This window comes from Onychostoma macrolepis, chromosome 05 (assembly GCF_012432095.1).
Source record: "Onychostoma macrolepis isolate SWU-2019 chromosome 05, ASM1243209v1, whole genome shotgun sequence".
In the NCBI taxonomy this organism is placed as follows: Eukaryota; Metazoa; Chordata; class Actinopteri; order Cypriniformes; family Cyprinidae; genus Onychostoma; species Onychostoma macrolepis.
The window spans coordinates 34,849,082-34,871,467 of NC_081159.1; the positions used below are offsets into that span (position 1 = coordinate 34,849,082).

Sequence of the window (22,386 nt, forward strand, 5' to 3'; positions counted from 1 at the left end):
AATTTATTAAATTCTCAGTTGAATTTATGCACATATTGATGCTCTTTTTTTCTGCATAGGGTGGCTTTCCAGAATCTATTTTCAGAAATGCGTCACTTCATGAAGCGACATGACCTCACAGTTTTCCTACAGAACAGAGTCATGAATTACATGGATCTCCTGTGGGCCAAATATCAGTATGATTTAACTTATTTTGCCTTTTCCCCCTGCTATATTTGTAAATCTCTGCAGCATTGGTTATAGCTAAGGAGTTTAGAATTATGGTTATCTGTTAGCATTCCAATTACTCTCAATGGCAGTTGGTGAGCTGGTGCAAATTTGAAATGTGTCCAATGACTATGGAAAATCATAGCAGCAATGATTACAACACTGATTAGCCTTATTTGTTGATATTTTTGTTTTCATCATATCAGAGGTGAAGCTTTTCCAGGAGGACATTTTTTAATGCACGATTTGCCAGTTGAACTGAAACAGAATGTCCTCGTGGCAGAGAGAGGGGAGCTTCTGTCACAGGTCAGTGTTTTTTTTTTAAATTATTTCAAAAAGTAACCTAATTGTATGTCTTAAACCACTAAATGTCTGTGGGTTTAAAAAAAAAACTCAAAAAGGTTTGAGTTACCTGAATAAGGGACCAAGATGCTGTTTCAGCAACTGATGCTGTGGGAATTGCATCCAGCAGTGATGACCTCTGAGACCCAAATAAGGCCACATCAATATATTGGTAGATGTCTCTAAAGCCCCACCTAACCTGTTGTTCATAAATGCTTCTAAATGTGCTTCCTTGAGACGCAAAGGCTTCCATGAAAGAGAATGAAAAGAGCAGGGTCAAATCATGTGATAAATGATCTCCTGAATCCTTAGGAGAAAGGATAAGAAAACCATTTCACTGGTTCATGAAAATCTGAACCAGCAGCGTTATATGCACATTCACAAAAACCTGTTGGGGCTTAAGTCTAAAGATTAATGCATAAAATTCCATTCAGACTTTGGGTTTGTCACTCCTGGGAGGAGTCTGTGTAAAGAAATTTGTTTGGAATTGGCATTTAAATGATAATACTGATCATAATCTAGTTTAAAGACATAGGGCCAGATTTAGGCCAGTACAAACCCTCTTTTGGTGTTAAAAAACTACTGTCAGTATTTAGTAGTGATATAAAAGTAGTGAAAAGTAGTGATATAAAGGCATGGACAAATTTATTTTTGTGGCTGACAAAAAAAAAAAGGCATTTGCCATGTTTTGTTACTTATTGGCCCATAACGTATAGAAACAGCCTTAAACTATTGTTCTGGAAAGTTGAGGGGCAAGAATCATTTTACACATTTGCCAAAGAATATTATGATGAGGGCTGGTTCAAAATAAACTAAACTGTTCCATTTTTTCCCTCTTTACAGATTCCTTACTTTGCAGAAGCTGGGCAGTCATTTATACGGGAGCTTGCTTTAACTTCAGTCATGTACTTTTTTCCTAAAGGGGAAATCATTCAGTACAGTAAAACTATCATAAGGGAGCTCTTTTGCATTCGAAGAGGAACATGTGAGGTCAGTATTTTTCATAAAGTTTATTTCTTTACAAACATTTAATCTCAGTTGTATGCACTTAGGTTTTAAAATTAAAGCATAAATTAAGCAGTTCAGTGCAGACCTCAAAATAGGTTATAGCCTATGGCTTGATTATTTTAATCATTGTTGTTTAATCATTGAGAATTGTATTTTATTCATTTATTTATTTACTGAATATTTTATAGATTTTGAATGATGATCTTTCAGAAGTTGTTGGACATTATCAGAAGGGAATGCATTTTGGAGAGGTAACAATTAAATACATCGTTCCCTTTAATATCAATCACTTTGACACTGCATCAGTGGCTGATGCTATAGGAACTCTGAAACCTGGATAAAATCATGCCAGTTTATTGGCAAATGGCACTTGAGGCCCTGCACTTTGAGGTGTCGTCAACATACAAATAGGTGTTACACCTTGTTCAGATTTTCAGGGCCTGTCCAAATACCCACAATCTTTCTTACTCAACATAAATATTTCATGTTTTTAATTTCAGTGTTTTTGTCAATAACAGTATACCGCAAATTTCTGTAGTGTTAGATATTTTGTGTACATCTTTTAAATAAATAATCTTTTCTTTGTTTTTTTTTTTTCCTGTAGGCAGGTTTTTTGTTTGGAAAACAAGCCACATTGACAGTACGTGCTGTGACATGCTGTGAAATTGTAGTCATTGATTTTGACAAGATCAGAGTACTTCTTGAGAAATATCCCCTGCTTAAAAGGTATGTTTTACAAACTAAGAAACAAATTACATGTTAGAGTAAAATCTCTTTAACGATAAAGAACATTTTATCAGGAAACTCTTCTTTTTTTTAGGCAAATTGATGAATTCCAATCAGAGCCAAAATGCTATACGACATTGGTGGAGACTGCAGAGAAAATACTGAAAAGGCAATCCCAAGTCAAAGAATCTGATGCTGCACAGAGACAAAAATTCACATTGGCATTTCAAGGACGTAGATTTTCCAAGAAGACAAAATGCTGTGAGTATTTTGAGAAACATAACTCCATACATTATATATATTCTCAACACTTACCTATCTTTATGAATCAGTGAAACTAAGTAACTATGGGAACAAGATTTAAAAATACAGTAAAAATGCATAGCATATATTATATAAATATATACATTTATTGTGTAAATTAACTAGTAGGCAAAGAAAGACAAGGTTTTTATAAGATATAAAGGTTCTCAGCCTTTTTTGACTTAAAGTGTCATGAAAAGTGCCGGTTTCTCTGGTAGTGGGCGGAGCTAATGCGCAAACGACAATCTCATTGGCTGGCGCTCACCTATTATCGTCCCTGTTTTGATTTCAGCAAATAAATTCGAGCGAATGCAGACAACGTGATTAATATTCATGAACCCAGCAGCTCATTAATCCTTAGTGCGTTTTATATTGATGACAAATATGCATTCATCCTTGGTTATTCTAATTACAAAAGTTATATCATCATATAATATTAAATTATCATAATATTATATTATAATACATGACTGACTGATACTAAGTGTCAGTAGATAAATAGTGTAGATTAATGTACAAAGTTTTATAATAATAATTTATTCTTTTTAGTGTCCATTTCATTAATTTAACATATTTAATATTGGGGGCATCCAAAGTTACTTGACATTTGAATTTTTTTTTTTTTAAAGTAACGCAATAGTTACTTTCCCTGATAATTAGTTACTTTTATAATGATGTAACTCAGTTACTAACTCAGTTACTATTTGTGAGAAGTAACTAGTAACTATAACTAATTACTTTTTTAAAGTAACGTGCCCAACACTGCCTACAACACACTCATTACACAGACAAATTAATATTAAAATACCTTTAAAACAGAAAGAATAAAGCCAGTTACTTTTTGTTTACTCTTCTTTGAATTTTTGGTCTGTATCATTTGCTGTGTGCAATAATCCATTTGTCATTGCATTCATGATCAAAAGCTCCACGTGTTGTCATATTAAATATTGTTATGGTCATGCTTACAGAAATGAACTGACAGTGCGGAAGCTTTTTCATGAGATTTGAATTCTCCACTGTAATACAACCGCATGCATAATACAGTGCAGTGATTGGATCGATAGACTTCATTCTCATGAATAATACTCAGAAAAGGACAGGAAAGTGATGATGTAGATGCGTACTCCCCAGCCACGGCAGCCAATCACCACTGCAAATTAACGCATATATGTCACTTTTTGTGACGTTGGTTCAACTTTGCTTTTTGAACCTGAAGAACAAAATTGCTCCAAAAAATAACCACTTTTACCTTAATAATAGACATAATGAGTGCTATTGTTGTTTTCACTGATGTGAAACCTGTGCATATATATTAACATCTTAAAAAATGTGTTTTAGGATTTCATGACACTTTAAAGGCCCCCATTGTCCAGTGCAATTTTGAAGCTGTAACAAAAAGTAGATGCCACTTTAGACTTAAACTGAGTAAAATTAAGGAATTTGACTGAAGGATATTGTCATCAGGACAAAAATTATGACTAAAACAAAGCATTAGCACTGCAACTGGCCTGAGAAGCCTTTACAAATCTTTTGATTTTATAATTTTATGCACTTTAGTTTAAAACAAATAAATAACAGTCATATTTAGAATTTTGGTATGTTTTACATTTAAATGTAGTTATTTAGCACAGTGGTTTTCAAACCTGTCCTGGAGGCACCCCTGCCCTGCTCATTTTGTATGTCTCCCTTATCAGACACAGCTGATTCAACTCTGCAAAACCTGAATTAGGTGTGTCTGATTAGGGAGACATAAAATGTGCAGGGCAGGGGTGCCTCCAGGACAGTTTTGAAAACCATTGATTTAGCAGACGCTTTTATCAAAAGCGACTTACAAATGAGGACAATAGAAGCAATCAAACCAACAAAAGAGCAACTATATGCAAGCGGTACACGTAGCAAGTGTTTGTTTGTTTGTTTGTTTGTTTTGGGTTTTTATAAAGAAAACAAGTAGATAGAATAAAAAAAAAGAAAGCTAGTGTTAGAGGGTCAGATAGATACAAAGAAGACAGATAAAATAGAATTAGAACAGAGAGTGGTAGAGTTAGAGGGTCAAATAAAGATGGAAGAGATGTGTTTTTAGCTGTTTCTTGAAGATGGCTAAGGACTCAGCTAGAGGTCTGCGCGGGACTGTTTTTTAAGGCCCGCTCCCGTGAGGTTATATCCCGCACCCACCCGCTCCCGCGATATACAGGTGCTGGTCATATAATTAGAATATCATCAAAAAGTTGATTTATTTAACTAATTCCATTCAAAAAGTGAAACTTGTATATTATATTCATTCATTACACACAGACTGATATATTTCAAATGTTTATTTCTTTTAATTTTGATGATTAGAGCTTACAGCTCATGAAAGTCAAAAATCAGTATCTCAAAATATTAGAATATTTACATTTGAGTTTGAATAAATGACCATCCCTACAGTATAAATTCTGGGTATCTCTTGTTCTTTGAAACCACAATAATGGGGAAGACTGCTGACTTGGCAATGATCCAGAAGACGAACATTGACACCCTCCACAAAGAGGGTAAGTCACAGAAGGTCATTACTGAAAGGTGTGGCTGTTTACAGAGTGCTGTATCAAAGCATATTAAATGCAAAGTTGACTGGAAGGAAGAATTTGGGTAGGAAAAGGTGCACAAGCAACAGGGATGACCGCAAGCTTGAGAATACAGTCAAGCAAAGCCGATTCAAACACTTGGGAGAGCTTCACAAGGAGTGAACTGAAGCTGGAGTCAGTGCATCAAGAGTCACCACACTCAGACATCTTCAGGAAAAGGGCTACCAAGCCACTTCTGAACCAGAGACAACGCCAGAAGCATCTTAACTGGGCTGTGGAGAAAAGAACTGGACTGTTGCTCAGTGGTCCAAAGTCCTCTTTTCAGATGAAAGTAAATTTTATATTTCATTTGGAAATCAAGGTCCCAGAGTCTGAAGGAAGAGTGGAGAGGCACAGAATCCATGTTGCTTGAAGTCCAGTGTGAAGTTTCCACAGTCAGTGATGATTTGGGCTGCCATGTCATCTGCTGGTGTTGGTCCACTGTGTTTTCTGATGTCCACAGTCAACGCAGCCATCTACCAGGAAATTTTAGAGCACTTCATGCTTCCTTCTGTTGACAAGCTTTATGGAGATGCTGATTTCATTTTCCAGCAGGACTTGGCACCTGCCCACACTGCCAAAGGTACCAAAAGCTGGTTCAATGACCATAGTGTTACTGTGCTTGATTGGCCAGCAAACTCGCCTGACCTGAACCCCATAGAGAATCTATGGGTATTGTCAAGAGGAAGATGAGAGACACCAGACCCAACAATGCAGATGAGCTGAAGGCCACTATCAGAGCAACCTGGGCTCTCATAACACCTGAGCAGTGCCACAGACTGATCGACTCCATGCCACCGCATTGCTGCAGTAATTCAGGCAAAGGAGCCCCAACTAAGTATTGAGTGCTGTACATGCTCATACTTTTCATTTTCATACTTTTCAGTTGGCCAAGATTTCTAAAAATCCTTTCTTTGTATTGGTCTTAAGTAATATTCTAATATTTTGAGATACTGATTTTTGACTTTCATGAGCTGTAAGCTCTAATCATCAAAATTAAAATCAATAAACATTTGAAATATATCAGTCTGTGTGTAATGAATGAATATAATATACAAGTTTCACTTTTTGAATGGAATTAGTGAAATAAATCAACTTTTTGATGATATTCTAATTATATGACCAGCACCTGTAGTGATACGGGTGTCCCTGCCCGGTGGAGTCGCTCGGTAGAGTCGATGGTCTTTACACTCTTCGGTCTTCACACGACGGCTGCCGCGACCGCTGCTGTGGTATACTAAGCTTTTTATACCTGTCTAACAACACACTAATTTAATTCAGCTGGACACACTTTCCTGTTTATCACAACAAATGGCTAAGCAAGTGCACGACACTGACAAGGTACGCGATACAGTACGAGACCAAACGCGATTTCAGCAAATCTTAACATAGTAAACAAAACAAGCATTTCTTAGCAATGACAACTGCGCTAAACACTAATGAGATAAGTGAATACACTTACGAGCTGCTTTTAACTTCCGCTGATAGACTGCTTCTCTCAATGAGTATTTCTTTACACTGTCTTCTGCTGGCGCAGAAAATAAAACAAAACAGTTTCTGTTAGCAGATCCTTTAGTACCAGCAGATCCTTTAAATCCTTTAACACTCTATATCATGGTCCTCAAACCATTCCTGAACAATTTTTGCAGTAGCAGTTTGCATTTTCCTGCTGAAAGAGGCCATTGCCAGCTGGAAAAACTATTATCACGAGGGGGTATACACATTATGTGCTTTGCAACAGTGGCGTGCGCTGATGAATGTCCATTCTGGTTTTGGAGTAAAAGGGCTTTAAGGATTGTGCTAAAATAGAAGTGATAAAATATATACAAATACCTTTCTAGATGTGGAGGACTTTGGAAACATTCCAATGTATGCTGGATCCGAGGAGGAAACTGTTCCATTGGGACGAATGAAACGACACAGACCAAAGTAAGCAGAACATTGTTTTGATGATGTGAAAATGTAAACATGTACAGGGGTTTGACAAAATAATGTGAACACCTGGGAAATAGGCAATATTTCTTTGGCCCTTTTGCATGTCTGACAAGTTACCCATTTCACATACTAAACACTGCTGAACAAAACTTACATCACACTGATATACAACTTATGGAATATATAGAACAAAAAGATAAATAAAAGAAAATCGCAAGGTTTTTTCACTGTATTTTTTCGCAAGGTTTTTTCACTACAAAGATGATTGACTTCTACAGTAATGGGTGTTCCCATATTTGTCCAATTCCTGTGTATGTAATTTAATGGTATAAATAATAAAGGTATTTATATAAGGAAAAAGAAAGTAATATAGTAAAAGAATTAGAATTCATTGTACAATAATCTACTTGAAGTATTTGCAGGTAATATTTTTATTTTAAAATATGCACATTCCCTCCATATGCCTTATATATTAAATTAGACGCTTTGACTTGCTGTGATCTAATCCTCTTGTCTAGAGGACAGAGGTAACAAAAAGTGGAAAGAATGCCCCAGCCCCAGCACTTGGAACAACACTTTAATTTGAAATAAATCAAAGTCAGATTCATTGATAAGAGAAAATAACGGAAACACAAAATAATTAAGGTGGGAGTCAGGCCAAAATAATAAGCTAAAAAAAATAATAATTCCCTTAATTCCTTGCGAAGTGAAAGAGAAAATTTTGTTCTTCCAAACAAAATGGCACCCACCTCCTAACTGGTTTCAGTAAGTAGTAATATCTTATTAAAACAGAAAGGTTCTTAAAATCTGTTCTCAATAATAGCATTACTCTGGTCTCACACGTTCAGCTAGGGATGGGTGCTATTAAAAGCACTCCTTCATGAAGCTTTGAAACCTTTGCAAATCCTTTGTTTAGATCCAGTGATTCGGAGCATGTATAAAACTGCCAAGTGTAACGAGGTTTCGTTACGTCATAACTGTTTCAAAACATTATGAAATTCCTCTGCTGGGGGTGATCTCTGAGAACCCATGAACCTGTGTCTCTGTAGTTTTTACCTGATATCGGGTCAGTGTTTAGCAAAACATCTGTATAATAAAAAGGAAGAATTGTAGTTAATGATTTCTTATTGGCTGGGTTAACCAAGCTCTCCATAAAAAAGTAGTCTGCACTTTTTTTGCATTAAACTGATAAACTAAAGCAATAGTTCATACAAAAATGACTTTTTTTTTTTTAATGAGATTGAATACATAATGTGGGTGGACTATTCCTTTAAGTGTACATTATTGTTTTTGATTTCATAGGACTTTAATGGGACACATTGCATATTTCTTCATGTGGTCATGCCCATCACCTTTCCTAATGAGGTAAATGCAGTGCTACTGTGGTGTTTTAATACTACTGATACTCTTAAAGATGTCAGTACCTCACATCATAAAATTTGCTTGTTCCACTAAATTGGAAGCTTTAGCATATTGAATTGTAAATGAATTGAGCACCCTAATATTGTAAGTATCCAAGTACTTATCTATTGAGTAATATGATTTATGATATGATGAATATGATGTTTCTTCATATACTTTTGCAGGAAAGCCATTTTGCCCAGCAGTGCATTTTATATAAGATGGGAATTTTTCCGGAGCATTTTAGCAATCGCTGTCAGCATCATTACCTCGTTGCTTGCTGCATTTTTACACTTCAGAATGGAGCTGTGGATTGTTTGTTACATACTTGGATTGTGTTGTTGGGTGGACATTTATATCCGCATGCATGTTGCTTTCTATGAAGACAATGATCTCCAAGTTGACACCTTGGAAACAGCACATCATTATGTCAAAACCGGTTTCCTTGTAGATTTCATAACCTGCTTTCCTTGGGAACTTGTGGGTTGGATTGTGATTTCACCATTTGATGAGAATGGATTTTATGCCAATAATGAAGCGTTGCATATTTATGCATACTTTAGGATTCCACATATTTTCCAGTTATATCGCATTCCCTTTGCATTTTCATTCTTGCAAGTTGACATTGCTGCTGAAAGGAACACCATTACTGTTTTGAAGTTGTTGGTATATTCTGCTCTTTTTGTGCACTTCGCCACTTGTATCGTCTTTGCAAGCGCATGCCCTGCTGCAGACCTTTATGGAAACACAAGTGACTATTTATTACCAGTGACAAAGCACAATTGTACATTATTGTCCTGGGTGAGGCACTTGGACAAATCATTTGATGTCGATTTTGGTACGTATTGTTCTTCAGAGCTTTGACCATTGAATATGTTTTATCCTTTTTCATATGTCTGATAGATTAAAAATAAATCTGTATATGTTTAAAAAATAAAATAACAGATGATTTTTGTTCTTTCAGGCACTCTTCATTTCCAGCAGTTGTATTTAATGAGCTTGTACTTTACAACCACAACAATATGTGTTGTTGGATTTGGGGACATCCATCCATCTCTAACTGCAATGGTAAGTATTAAATCAGGAAAACTTTGGATGAATTTAACTAAAAATGTCTAAGCTTTTTACTTTATGGTCATTAGAATCGGGATGGTTAATTGTCATGAAAATAATTCATATCTTTTCTATTTTTCCTTCGATTTGAGATGAAATAGTGCATAGTATGTTTTTGACAATATGTTTTGCAATTTTCTACTTTACAGTTTAGGTTTTATGCCTTTTCTTTTTAACTGATAAAACAAAGCCTATTTTTCCATAAATTACACAATGTTTCTATGTGCTATGCATGTATAGAGACTCCCTGCTTGCTTTATGCATCTCCAGCCACTGACTTTTCTTTGTGCATAAATCACATTTTTAGAAAGCTGGCATGAGTTTCATTATGATTGCTGCGATGCTGTTTACTGGCTGGTTATCAGGCACTGTTACTGCTATGCTGGCAAACACAGATGCTATGAGAGCTGCTTATACAGAGAAAACTGAGAGCATGAAACTGTTCTTGAAGGTATTTATTTTCATACAAAATCTGTTTCATCTTACTGATAACCAGTGTATCATTTGATTAATTTCCACAATCAAAAACAGTAATATTGTAAATTAGTACTGTTTGAAATAGTTTTTATTTAATGGAAAAGCCTCATTTTCAGAAACTATTACGCCAATCTACTTAGAATACCTTGTGTTATTTAATCTTTCTTATTATTAGCAAGGCTGAAAGTGATTGTGCTGCTTAATGAAGGGTGGAAAAATGACTTTTTTCAGTTGCTGAAGTATTGAGTATTTTGGTTTATAATGGACAGGGAGAGAACTGGGCACTCCAGAAGTGCCACAACAAGATGGGGAGTACAGAGTCTCTTTAACTGTGAAGAGAAGACTCAAAGATGCAGCTGGCCTTTAGAAAAGAGTTTTATCAATCAATGGACAAATGCTGCAGAAGCGCCACATGTTTCAGGACACACACGCCAGGCCACCTGTCTCAAACTGGAAGTGAGGCGAACCATATGGTTTAGGACAGATTTGGTAATATTAGAGTCACACCACCTCCAGTTTTGTAGTGTAACTTTCTTTTGATTGACGTAATACAAGCTATTCTTACATGGATTTTGAAAATATTTATTGATACTCATTTAGATAAATGTAGTTAATAAATGTAGCATCATGTAGCATACTGAATTCCATTTGACTGTAGGCTATTACGAGATAATATTTAGTTAATGTTCATTTTGTAACAATACTTAAAGGGATAGTTTACCCAAAAAATTTAAATTCTGTTATTAATTACTCACCCTCATGTCATTCCAAACCTGTAAGACCTTTGTTCATCTTCAGAACACAAATTGAGATATTTTTATGAAATATGAGAGCTCTCAGACCTGTATAAACAGCAACACAACTGCAATGTTCCCAGGTCCAGAAACTTAGCAATGACTCAGTAAAATGCATGCTGACGCATGTGCGTGTTAACATAAGCAGCAGTGCCATGTGCATGCATTGTTTACATGAAGTGGAAGCAAGCACGTGCATTGTGACCCTCTCCACAATGGCGGCGCGCCACAGCAGATGGGATGAGGAGGAGAAGAATTGTTGAATAAAGTTATTATTTTTGTTTTCTTTGCGCACAAAAAGTATTCTTGTAGCTTTGTAAAATTACGGTTGAACCCCTGATTTCACATGGACTATTTTACCGATATCCTTGCTATGTTTCTGGACCTGGGAACATTTCAGTTGTGTTGCTGTCTATGCAGGGTCTGAGAGCTCTCAGATTTCATCAAAAATATCTTAAGTTGTGTTCCGAAGATGAACGAAGACCTTACAGGTTTGGAACGACATGAAGGTGAGTAATTAGTAACAGAATTTTCATTTTTGGGTGAACTATTCTATGAACTACTTTAAAGACATAGAGAATGGACATTTAATGTCAAGTATACTTTTTATTTTTAAATTCAAAATAAACGTTAAAAAAAACTGTAACCTACTTCTTAAAAAGACATTTCAACAACAAAAATATCACTCAAATTATGACTAAACTTTACTAGAAATAATAAACAGCAAATAATTATCAACTTTTGAAATTATTATAACTATCACTCATGAAAAGAATAGTTCACTTTTAGTCCCCTTTTTTCATTGCATTTGATCAAAAAAGTCTCTGTGTGTTCCCCAAATAAAAATTAAATGTAAAAGGGTCTCTGGAATCTTGCACATTTTCGATGAGATTTTGTAGTGTGTTCCTACAAGAGGTGAAATGAAAAATGCATAACACACATTATCTCAAGCCAATAACAAACATAAAGTGCTCTGGAGTACCGTAGCATAAACCCACAAACAATAAATGTAATAGAATTAGAACAAAGCATTAAATATATAATAAATGAATTTAAAACATAAAGTGGCCATGTTATGTTTAATAACTCTGCCCCTCACTTCCAGGTTTAAGGCCTATTCACATCAAGAACAATAACTATAAAGATAACTATATTAGCTTCCACATCAGCAGACGATATCATCTGTTTATTCTAAGCTCACGTGTGTCTGCTGCTTTATTTTCAATCTTGTTATAGCAGTTTTGATTCTGATCGGGTGTCAGTGTTTTTATCGTTCATCAGCTGGAAAAAAAAAAAAACGTTCTGAAAGTGATTCCAATGATATCGTTTCTCTGTGCCTTTAGCTGTGGGGTGGGCTTTGCTATTCTTTAATATTAAGAATGATTTTAAATCTATATCTCTATCGTTATCTTTATAGTTATCATCCTTGGTGTGAACAGGCCTTTAGATGGGTGGCCTGGCTCATGTGTCCTGAAACATCTGGCACTGCATGACTGCAGATGGATACTACTGGGCAAAAAAGCCTAAGATGAAACTGAATATCTGACTGCTAGATTGCAAATGCTGTCAATGCTGCACAGGATTCTTTTAAGAACCGAGAGCCTGAATACAACATTAACTTGAAATGGAAATAGTTATTAGTAACATTATAAATTTCTTTATAACTTTTGATCAATGAAATTATTCATAATAATGTATTTATGTTGGAATGATTGGAATGTTTCTGTATATTGTATGTATTGTATTAACTAATTTTTCTTTTCTCTATTTTTTTGTAAGAGCCACAAAATAACTGGCGCTTTATATGACAGTGTAATTAGATTTTACATATTTCGATGGAAACTCACAAAAGGATTTGACCAGGATAAACTGACTGAGTATTTGCCATCTTCACTAGTTGGTGATATATCAACAGTTCTTTATGCTGATTTTATAGCAAAGGTAAAATGTACGGTCACATTTTATATTAGGTAGCCTTAAGTACTATGTACTTACATCAAAAAATAAGTACAATGTACTTATTGTATTGCAAAACACTTTTGCTGCTATTGAGGTGGGATACGGGTAAAGTTAGGGACAGGTTTGGTGGTATGGGTAGGTTTAAGGGTGGGTTAAGGTGCAGAAATTAATTACAGATGTAACTACATGTAGGTATTTTTAAAAATATAAGTACAATGTAAAAACATGTATGTACACAATAAGTGCATTGTACCAAATTATTAATTTAAATGTAAGTACATAGTAGTTAAGGCCACCTAATATAAAGTGGGACCAAATGTACTATTATTAATGTAAAGATTACTATAGAATGGCACTTTAATTATGTAAATTCATCATCTCTTTTCTAGGTGTTTGGTCTTAATATCCAGATCAAGAAGACGCTCGAATCTGAGACATGTCCTTTGTCTCCTGCGGCAATAACCAAAGCAGGGAAACTCAGTGTAATAACTTCAATGACAACTTAATTTGCTTGTGTTGCTATTTTTCCTTTTTTTGGAATTAAATACATGTTGAAATTATTTTAATGATCTAATTATCCGTCACTCTCAGACTTACAAGGTGTTGTTTGCAGGGACCATTTTTTGAGACGATGTTAACAAAGGAGTGTCTGGAGGAGTTAGAAACTGATGGATGCTTCATTCGCTTATTAGCCAGAAGAATTTCCCAATCCCTGTTCAGAGCCAATGATCTCATATATAAGAAAAATGACTACGGATCAGAGGTTATTATTACAAGAACATTGGAAACATATTGTGCATCTGATTTTTGAAAATTTGAAAGTTTTGAATGGCCATATAAGCCTGAAAGGGTAGCAGCATGTTAATGTTTATGTTCAGGGTGCAATTTATGGAGACACTTACATAATGTTCTTGCATAATGTTGGGTATGCATTACGATTTAGAATTAGGCAGAGTTATTGATATATATTTACAAGTAAAGCCTCCCATCCCCCAAATCATGTTTTGACGTCCTTTCTTCAGTTTGAACCCTAATTATGTTTAAAAATTATGCTTTGTTTTCCTAGATGTATTTTATCCACAAGGGAGAAGTGGATGTTTTATCAAAGGATAATACAGCAGTTCTTTTCAAACTAACAGCTGGACAGTATTTTGGTGAGCAAAGTTTGCTGTTGGGAGAACCAAGAGCTGCCACAGTAAGGTTAGTATTGCTTTAAATTTTTTTAAAGGTGCTTTTGCGAAGTTGTGTAAGATGCCATCGGTTCAGTTCCTTAACCGCTCTAGATTATGAGAAGAATAGGTCACTCCAAAAGCCACAGGAGTCCACCTATGGAATGCCAATCCTGCCATAATTAGAAATAAATGTACAAAGAAATGTCAAAAAGCACAAATAAATAAATATATAAATAAATATACAAAGAAAAGTAAAAAAAAACAAAAATAAATAATTACTTATAATTTTATTATTTATGTATTTTTTCCCCACATTTATTTCTTTTTTTAATTTTTTTTTTATTTCTACATTTCTTTATTTTCACATTTATGTATTTATTTACGTATTAATTTCTTTATTTCCACATTTCTTTATTTCTAAATTTATTTATTTATATATTTCTTTGTCCTTAAGGTAATGAGGAGGGCGGGTTTTTATGGAGTCAATTTAATGCCGCATATATATGCAAAAGAAAATGAAGTATTGCAAGAAGAAAATAAGTTTTGCAAAGAAAAATAAAGAATTGCAAAAGAAAATGAAGTATTGCAAAAAGAAAATAAGTTTTGCAAAGAAAAATAAAGAATTGCAAAAGAAAATGAAGTATTGCAAAAAGAAAATAAGTTTTGCAAACAAAAATAAAGAATTGCAAAATATAAATAAAACAGAGCAAAAGCAATGATTTTGCAATACATATTTTCCATGGCCATATCTACTAATTTATTTGCAATGCAGCTTTTATTTTGCGTTTCAGTCAAGTTTGAGCTTGCCATACCGTTTTCGCCTTTGCGCTTCACGTTTCTGCGCATCTCACTTTGTGGCGCTGTTTTGACATGGGGGTGGAGTCAGGGGACGGGGGCGTGTCCAACAGGCCTGGGCATGCCTCCCTGGAAGTGACGTCATTGGCCCGAGACGCAGATCACAGCTGATCCAGGCACCGTCATTGAGCAGAGGCATGCGGGTGGATCGTTTCCTTTTATTCACTAGCTTTAAAACATGCATGTTTTCATTTTATTAACAAATGTATATGTGTATTAGCAGCGTTTGCTCAAGTTAAAGAAGTTGTTAATATGAACATCTGCTTTTTTTATTTACAAAAAATAAATGTGGAAAATTAAATTAAAAAAAATACATAAATAAGGAAATAAAATTATAAATAATTATTTATTTTTGCTTTTTTACATTTCTTTGTACATTTCTTTATTTATTTCTAATTATGGCAGGATTGGCATTTCATATCCACCAACATCAGCCAGAGAACATTTCAATCATGTTGGAAGTTTTCCAAGTGTCAACAGGGTCATTAAAGTAGTAAGCCCAAAGTATACTTTGGTTAATGTGTATGCTAGGGTAGGGCTGGGCGATATATCTCATGCGATATGCATGCGCATCTCGTCAGTAAAGCCGGTTCCTTGATTAGCGGTAAATCTCCATCACCTGTTTTCAAATGGAGCGGCATTTAATACACAGAGCCGTAGTTCACTTACAAGCTACGCAATATCACGTTCATTATCGAAGGCGATTCATCTGCGATAATGAATGAATCTACGGCTCCGTGTATTAAATGCCGCTCCATTTGAAAACAGGTGATGGAGATTTACCGCTAATCAAGGAACCGGCTTTACTGACAAGATGCACATGCATATCGCATGAGATATATCGCCCAGCCCTATGCTAGGGTACTGTATGTGTATAGTGCATGTGACGCACACAGTCAGAATTTTTTTTACGGCAAAAAAATTCATTCATTCATTCATTGCCCAGACCTGTTTCACAGTTTTAAATATATAGACTGAACAACAACACCACTGCGGATGGCAACATAGATGCCCATAAGAGGAATAGCACAAAAACTGGACAGGCATGAAATTTTGTTGTGTGCATATAAGCGTCTGTGTTCACACACTCTAGGTCTGCACAATAATGGTTAATTGATCAATCAATTGTTTTGCCAAAAACAACAACAACAGAATAGCTCAATGGAGATCGCTACTATCTGCTGGTGTTTTCAGCTCAGTGTTTTTTCTGCAATGCAGAGAGGCCACGTGAGCATATTTGGCAGTTTGGGAAGAGTTATTAAACCACTGGGCATAAAATGTATCCATTTAAAAGAAAAGCTCTTATTGAGAGATTTAAACTTGACATTTGGCGATCAAAATCATTAAAGCTTATGGAGGCTTGTTACCAATGCAAGACAACACAAATGCAAAATTAAAATGAAATGTTTTCAGGTTAAATAACCAGAACCCAAATATTGTAAGCGATTATGCTTAATAAATCCAGAGAAGCATAAATCATGATCACAATTAAAATATGATTCATTGTGCAGCCCTAGCACATGCTATCAAATAGTGTATACTCTGAAAGGCTAAGTATTAAGTGCTCATGTCAAAGTTTATTTAAATCTTACTATGATACTATTACTATTTTACTATTACTATACTTACTATTTTAATATTTTAAATGATTCATTGCAGACTGGGGTTGTTCCAGCAGCATTAAGAAATGCTTTAAATCCTATGCCGAAAAAAGAAAATGATGCCTTAGACAATTTAAAATCTTTCATTTTGGGCAAAAATACTTGAGCGTGTTGTTGCCTCTCATTTGTGTAACCATTTTACCATCAGTAACCTCTTTGAACTCCTTCAGTCAGGTTTTCATAAATTTCACAGTATCGAAACGGCTTTGAGCAAAGTTATCAAAGTTAAGTGATCTGGCTTCTGATTCTGGTGCAATTTCCATTTTCATCCTTCTTGACCTTAGAGCCACTGCCCGACAGTTATGGTCGGTCTCCATAAAAATTCATGTTAAAACGGGGTAAAAAAGATTGACTGAATTGAAACTTTTTCAATATAACTATAAAATGTGCACAGGGTTAAACTGTGCTGTTGTTGGCTGCCACAGTAATGGCAATAAGCTAAAGGAGTTCCTTTAAATGGGTCATCGGATGCCCATTTTCCACAAGTTGATATGATTCTGTAGGGTCTTAATGAGAAGTCTATAACATTCTTAAGTTAAAATTTCTCAGTGGTAGTGTAAAAAAAACACTCCTTTTACCTTGTCAAAATCAGCCCTTTTTAGAGCGAACCATTCTGTTGCATTTGCCTTTAAATGCTAATGAGCTCTGCTCACCCCGCCCCTCTCTTCTGTGGACTGACAAGACAATATTATTGAGACAATTTTAATAAAATAATAAAAATAAAATAAAATGAGAAAGAAAATTAAAGGGCATCACAAGCATATTTTAAATTCATTTATTAGAGACAGTTTTTTGGGCTTTAAGATTTTTTTTAAAGACTTTATAGATTCTTTATAGCTTTAAAGGTGGTTTGAAAATGAGCAAAATTGGGTTTTAAGTTACTCCATTTAGTTTGATGAATATAAAATTTTCCTAATAGCAAAAACAGATCAACAATAAATATTTTCCTTTTAGAAAAGTCATATTCATTTGAATGAAGTAAAACAAATGATAAATTTAAGACTAGGATGCAGTTCATTTTAACACTTAGAAATTGTAACATTTCAGACCAAAACAAAGATAAACAGGGACATTCCAAAAAAAAAATGAATCTATATCCAGAAGAAAACACTATTTCTTTAACAGAATATATTCTGTGAGCAATTTTAAAGGACACTTCTTTGGTTTTATTTGTAACACAATACCAACTAAGCAGAGGTGGAATGTAATGAATTACATTTACTCGAGTTACTGTAATTGAGTCGCTTTTTTGTGTACTTCTACTTTTTAAAGTAATTTTTAAAATCTGTAATTTTACTTTTACTTAAGTATATTTTGTTTGAAGTATTGTACTTCGCTACATTTTAAAACACATTAATTACTGAGTAAAAAAAAATAAATATAAAAAATCACTCCCTGGAAACTACTGCAGTAAATAATGGGCAGGAGAAAAAACTGGGGCTAAAATCAAGAAAGACAGACAAGACAGGCATTATGGTGCAGACCCAGCTGAAAATGAAACTCTGTCGTATTCTGCTGAAGTGGAAGTCGAAGGAAATGAAGTGAACCCCTGGCCATATTTATGCTCTATTATGCAGTGTAAGCTGTGTTTGCCTAGGGAGACCAAACTAGCTGCTTATAAAATCTCGACATCAACCCTTCGCAAGCATGTAGATGTAAGGTAAATACTTGCATCGTTGTATTGGTGGTTAAAATGAAGCTTTGACAGTTTAGCACAGGGGTGGGCAAATTTGACCCTTCCAGGCCACTTTCCTTCAGAGTTTAGCTCAAACCCTAATCAAACACACCTGAACCAGCTAATCATTGTCTTCAAGACTACTAGAAGGCTACAGGCAGGTGAGTTTTATCAGGGTTGGATCAAATCTCTGCAGGAAAGTGGCCTGGAAGGCGCGCGCACATTTAGATTGCATTCTTTCACTGTGTGATTCAGTCTCTTAAAATGCATTTTGAATGATCACAAAATTGAAGATATAGGGGCAGAATATATATATGTAATTTCATATAGTAAATCAATATCACACGAAGAGTGCGGTTTTTTCTCTCTCCAAAAATTAGCATGATTACTTATAGATTTATTTATTTTTTTACAACAGTTAAATAAACAAGAAGTTAAAGCTGCAGTCCGTAAGTTTTGCCTCTTTGTCACCATCTCTGTTTGAAAACCTGCAATTGCAGCTGTTGGTGGAATTATCTTCCTTGGATGGGTTGTGCTCTGGCATGGCTCCAGTGCGGATGAATCTGTTGTTTTGAGGAGAATGTGTGGCTGTCAGTCACCACACCGGTGTGGATATTTACTGTACTTGTTAACAACACCAGCATTGCGTGACTATGAGTATAGTGTGTATTAGCGTGTAGATTTCAATTTATGTAGTCTAATCTCTAATTGTCATACCATTCAAATTTCATATTAAGAAATTCTCTTAACCCAAAAAGTAAGTTATGCTCCCATCGAACTGGTTGTCTTTAAAATACAAATCTTGTGTAATCCCAGGCTATCTGTAATCAGAAGCACATTTAAAACTGGAATTAAGAGACTTACGTTTTAGACACCATATTGCCTGTTTTTGCTCTATTTCGACAACAAAAATTGTTCCAAACACAGCCACCATAGCACAGTTTTGAGTCTCTGAGCAATGACGGTGTTTCATTCCTGAATGAATCAACCGTTTAAATGATTCGGTTCAATCGCAATGACTCACTTATTAACAGTGACTTACTGACACCTATTGGCAGTTTTAATTTCACATTTAATTTCATTTCACATTCACATCTTTTGATTTTTTTTTTTTTTTTATAATTTCAAATGAGTATTCAACATTTTAGATATCTTAGATATCAAAACATTATTTCTGCATTTGTAACTACAGGTTAAATGCTGTCAGAGCCGATATTTGAACTTGGGTCTCTGGCGCAAGAGTCTTAATTTCCACCACTGAACCACAGAAGGGAGTTGAACCCAATAGTCAAAATGAGTTCTTAAATTAACTCAGAAGAGTTTAACAAAAATAGTAAAAAGGGTACAAAAATCATTTTCTTAATGAAAGCCACAAAACAAAAATCTTCAGTCAAAAAAGGATCCAAAAGGAGAAAAATAATCTCCAAAACCAAAACTCAGGGAAAAGATAAAAAATAAACAGGAAAACAATCAAGTTAGAACTAGAGCAGACTTACAGCAGCAACTGGCTTAGGAACAACAATAACCAAGCAAAGATTCAAAGGAAAGGCTCCTGACGTTCCCTCCAGGATGACTGGGCTTGAGAGCGTGAAATTCTTGAATTAGTTGGGGTGCAAGATGTCCTTGGCAGGAACCCAGAAGCGCTCCTCAGGGCCATAGCCTTCCCAGTCCACAAGATACTGCCGGGACCCACATACTCGACGGACATCCAGTATTCTGTGGTCTGTGTAAGCTGACTGGCCACCGATGATACCAGGAGGGGGAGGTTTACCTGTCGCAAGAAAAGAAGACAAAACAAGTTTTAATGGTGAGACATGAAAAGTGGGATTTATTTTCAAAGACTTAGGCAAGTATAAACGATAAGTCACTGGGTTAACTTTCCTGGCAATCTTGAAGGGGCCGATGAATTTCTGGGAAAGTTTAAGGCAGGGTTCCTCAAATATTTCCCTGGAGGGCCAATCTGCTGCAGAGTTTAGCTCCAACCCTCATCAAACTCACCTACCTGTGATTTTTCTAATGATCTTGAAGACTCTGATTAGCATGCTCAGATGTGTTTGATTAGGATTAGAGATAAACTCTGCAGGAGTGGGCCAGATTTGAGGATGCCTGGTTTAAGGGATTCCACCCGCAAGGGAATGTTCCCTTAGTGGAGAGCCAGAATATTTGGCTGGGGCACAGAGTTGGGGCAGGTCTGCGTCTGCGATTAGCCTGGTGCTGGTACTGCTGAGAGAACTTAAGGAGCTTGAGTCTGGCCTTTTTCCATGTCTGGCGGCAGCGTTTAACAAACTGTTGAGCAGAGGGAACTGCAACCTCCACTTCTTGCTCAGGGAATAGTGGAGGGGTGTACCCAAACTGGCACTCGAAAGGGAACATGCCTGTAGCAGGGGAGCGAAGGGTATTGTGAGCGTATTCTGCCCACATGATGAATAAAGACCAAGAGGATGGGTTAGCTGCCATACACCTCAGTGTAGTCTCAAGATCTTGGTTAAACCTCTCCGTTTGCCTATTGGACTCCAGGTGGTACTCAGAAGATAGACTCACTGTAGCCCCCAGAGATTGACAAAATGCCCCCCAGAGACGATGTCTTGTGGGATGCCAAAGACTCAAAGACGTGGTTCATAATTCATAATTCAATTCAGCAGTTTCTTTAGCGGTGGGTAGTTTGGGCAAAGGAATAAATCGGGCAGCCTTGCAGAATTTATCAACTATGACCATGATAATGGTGTTGCCTTTTGATAGCGGAAGTTCAGTAATAAAATCCATGGAAAGATGAGACCAAGGTCTATGAGGTATGGATAGTGGGTGCAATAGCCCCTGAGAAGAACAGTGAGAAACTTTACTTTGGTTACATGTGGAACATGCGTTTACAAATGTCACATCCTCTTTGATAGTTGGCCACCAAAATCTTTGGAGGAACTCAAGAGTGCGAGAAGTACCAGGATGACAAGTGAGACGAGAGGAGTGTCCCCACTGGAGGATCTGGGAGCGGACAGCTTTTGGGACAAACAGACAGTGGTTTGGCCCCCCTCCTGGGTCAGGTTCTCGGGCTTGGTCTTGTTTCAGGATTTTCCAGATCCCACCTGATAGGAGTTATTATTTTGGAACTGGGGATAATCGATGCAATGGAATCTTCTTGAGGAGTGTTTACATATACTCAGGACGACGCATCAGGTTTTAGGTTCTTAGAGCCGGGGCAGTAGGATAAGATGAACTGGAATCAGTTGAAGAATAAGGACCAACGTGCCTGGCGGGGGTTGAGTCGCTTTGCCTGCTGAATGTATTCCATATTTTTGTGGTCCGTGAGTACTTGGAATGGGTGTTTGGTCCCCTCAAGCCAATGCCTCCACTCTTCAAGTGCTAGCTTAACTGCCAGTAACCCTTGATCCCCTACATGATAGTTCCTCTCAGTCGGTGTAAGGGGGTGGGAAAGGAATGCACATGGATGCAGCTTGTTGTCCTCCCCAGACAGAACAGCTCCAACCCCTACATCCGAAGCATCGACCTCCACGATGAAGGGTTTATCTGGGAGAATGAGAATAGGTGCAGAGGTAAAATGGCTTTTGAGTTTGCTGAAGGCCAACTTTGCTTCAGGTCCCCAATAAAAGCTGATTGTGTTCCCCTTGGTGAGGGCAGAAAAGGGAGCTGCCACAGTACTGAAGTTCAGAATGAACTTGCGATAAAAATTGGCAGAGCCAAGGAAACGCTGTACCTCTTTTACCGACGAGGGGGAGGGCCAATCCACAACTGCTTGAACATTTTGAGGGTTCATCATCAAGCATGGCCAGATACAAATGGTACTGAACTTCGGTCACATGAAACTCACATTTCTCAGGTTTAACATAAATATCAAGAAGGCATCTGAGAACTTTACTGACGTGTTTTACATGCTCTTGTAGGGAACTCGAGAAGATGAGGATATCATCCAAGTAGACAAACACAAATTGGTTGAGCATATCTCTGAGAACATCATTGATGAGAGCTTGAAATACTGCAGGAGCATTAGTGAGATGTTGGACTCATGAAAAATAATCACGTTGTTTGTATTTGCCAAAATAGAAATTTACTTTAGTCAAAACACGGACAGAATTGGCATTAGCATGAGCACCGCTTATTATGAAGCAGGAGCGACCAGCCGGCAGAGGATTCTGCAGCCTTCCT

General features: G+C 36.3%; 1 protein-coding gene across 1 annotated transcript in view; it reads left to right on the forward strand.

The window, feature by feature from the left end:
• LOC131540740 (uncharacterized) overlaps positions 1 to 22,386 on the forward strand; it is a 112,454-nt gene that overhangs the window by 58,503 nt on the left and 31,565 nt on the right. The window contains exons 20-34 of the mRNA XM_058775965.1: positions 60 to 176; positions 414 to 513; positions 1,393 to 1,539; positions 1,746 to 1,808; positions 2,162 to 2,283; positions 2,378 to 2,544; positions 7,028 to 7,115; positions 8,424 to 8,486; positions 8,708 to 9,360; positions 9,487 to 9,590; positions 9,943 to 10,086; positions 12,686 to 12,847; positions 13,255 to 13,347; positions 13,479 to 13,628; positions 13,932 to 14,065. Coding sequence (XP_058631948.1) covers positions 60 to 176; positions 414 to 513; positions 1,393 to 1,539; positions 1,746 to 1,808; positions 2,162 to 2,283; positions 2,378 to 2,544; positions 7,028 to 7,115; positions 8,424 to 8,486; positions 8,708 to 9,360; positions 9,487 to 9,590; positions 9,943 to 10,086; positions 12,686 to 12,847; positions 13,255 to 13,347; positions 13,479 to 13,628; positions 13,932 to 14,065 — 2,307 coding nt within the window. The remainder of the gene's footprint in view (positions 1 to 59; positions 177 to 413; positions 514 to 1,392; positions 1,540 to 1,745; positions 1,809 to 2,161; positions 2,284 to 2,377; positions 2,545 to 7,027; positions 7,116 to 8,423; positions 8,487 to 8,707; positions 9,361 to 9,486; positions 9,591 to 9,942; positions 10,087 to 12,685; positions 12,848 to 13,254; positions 13,348 to 13,478; positions 13,629 to 13,931; positions 14,066 to 22,386) is intronic.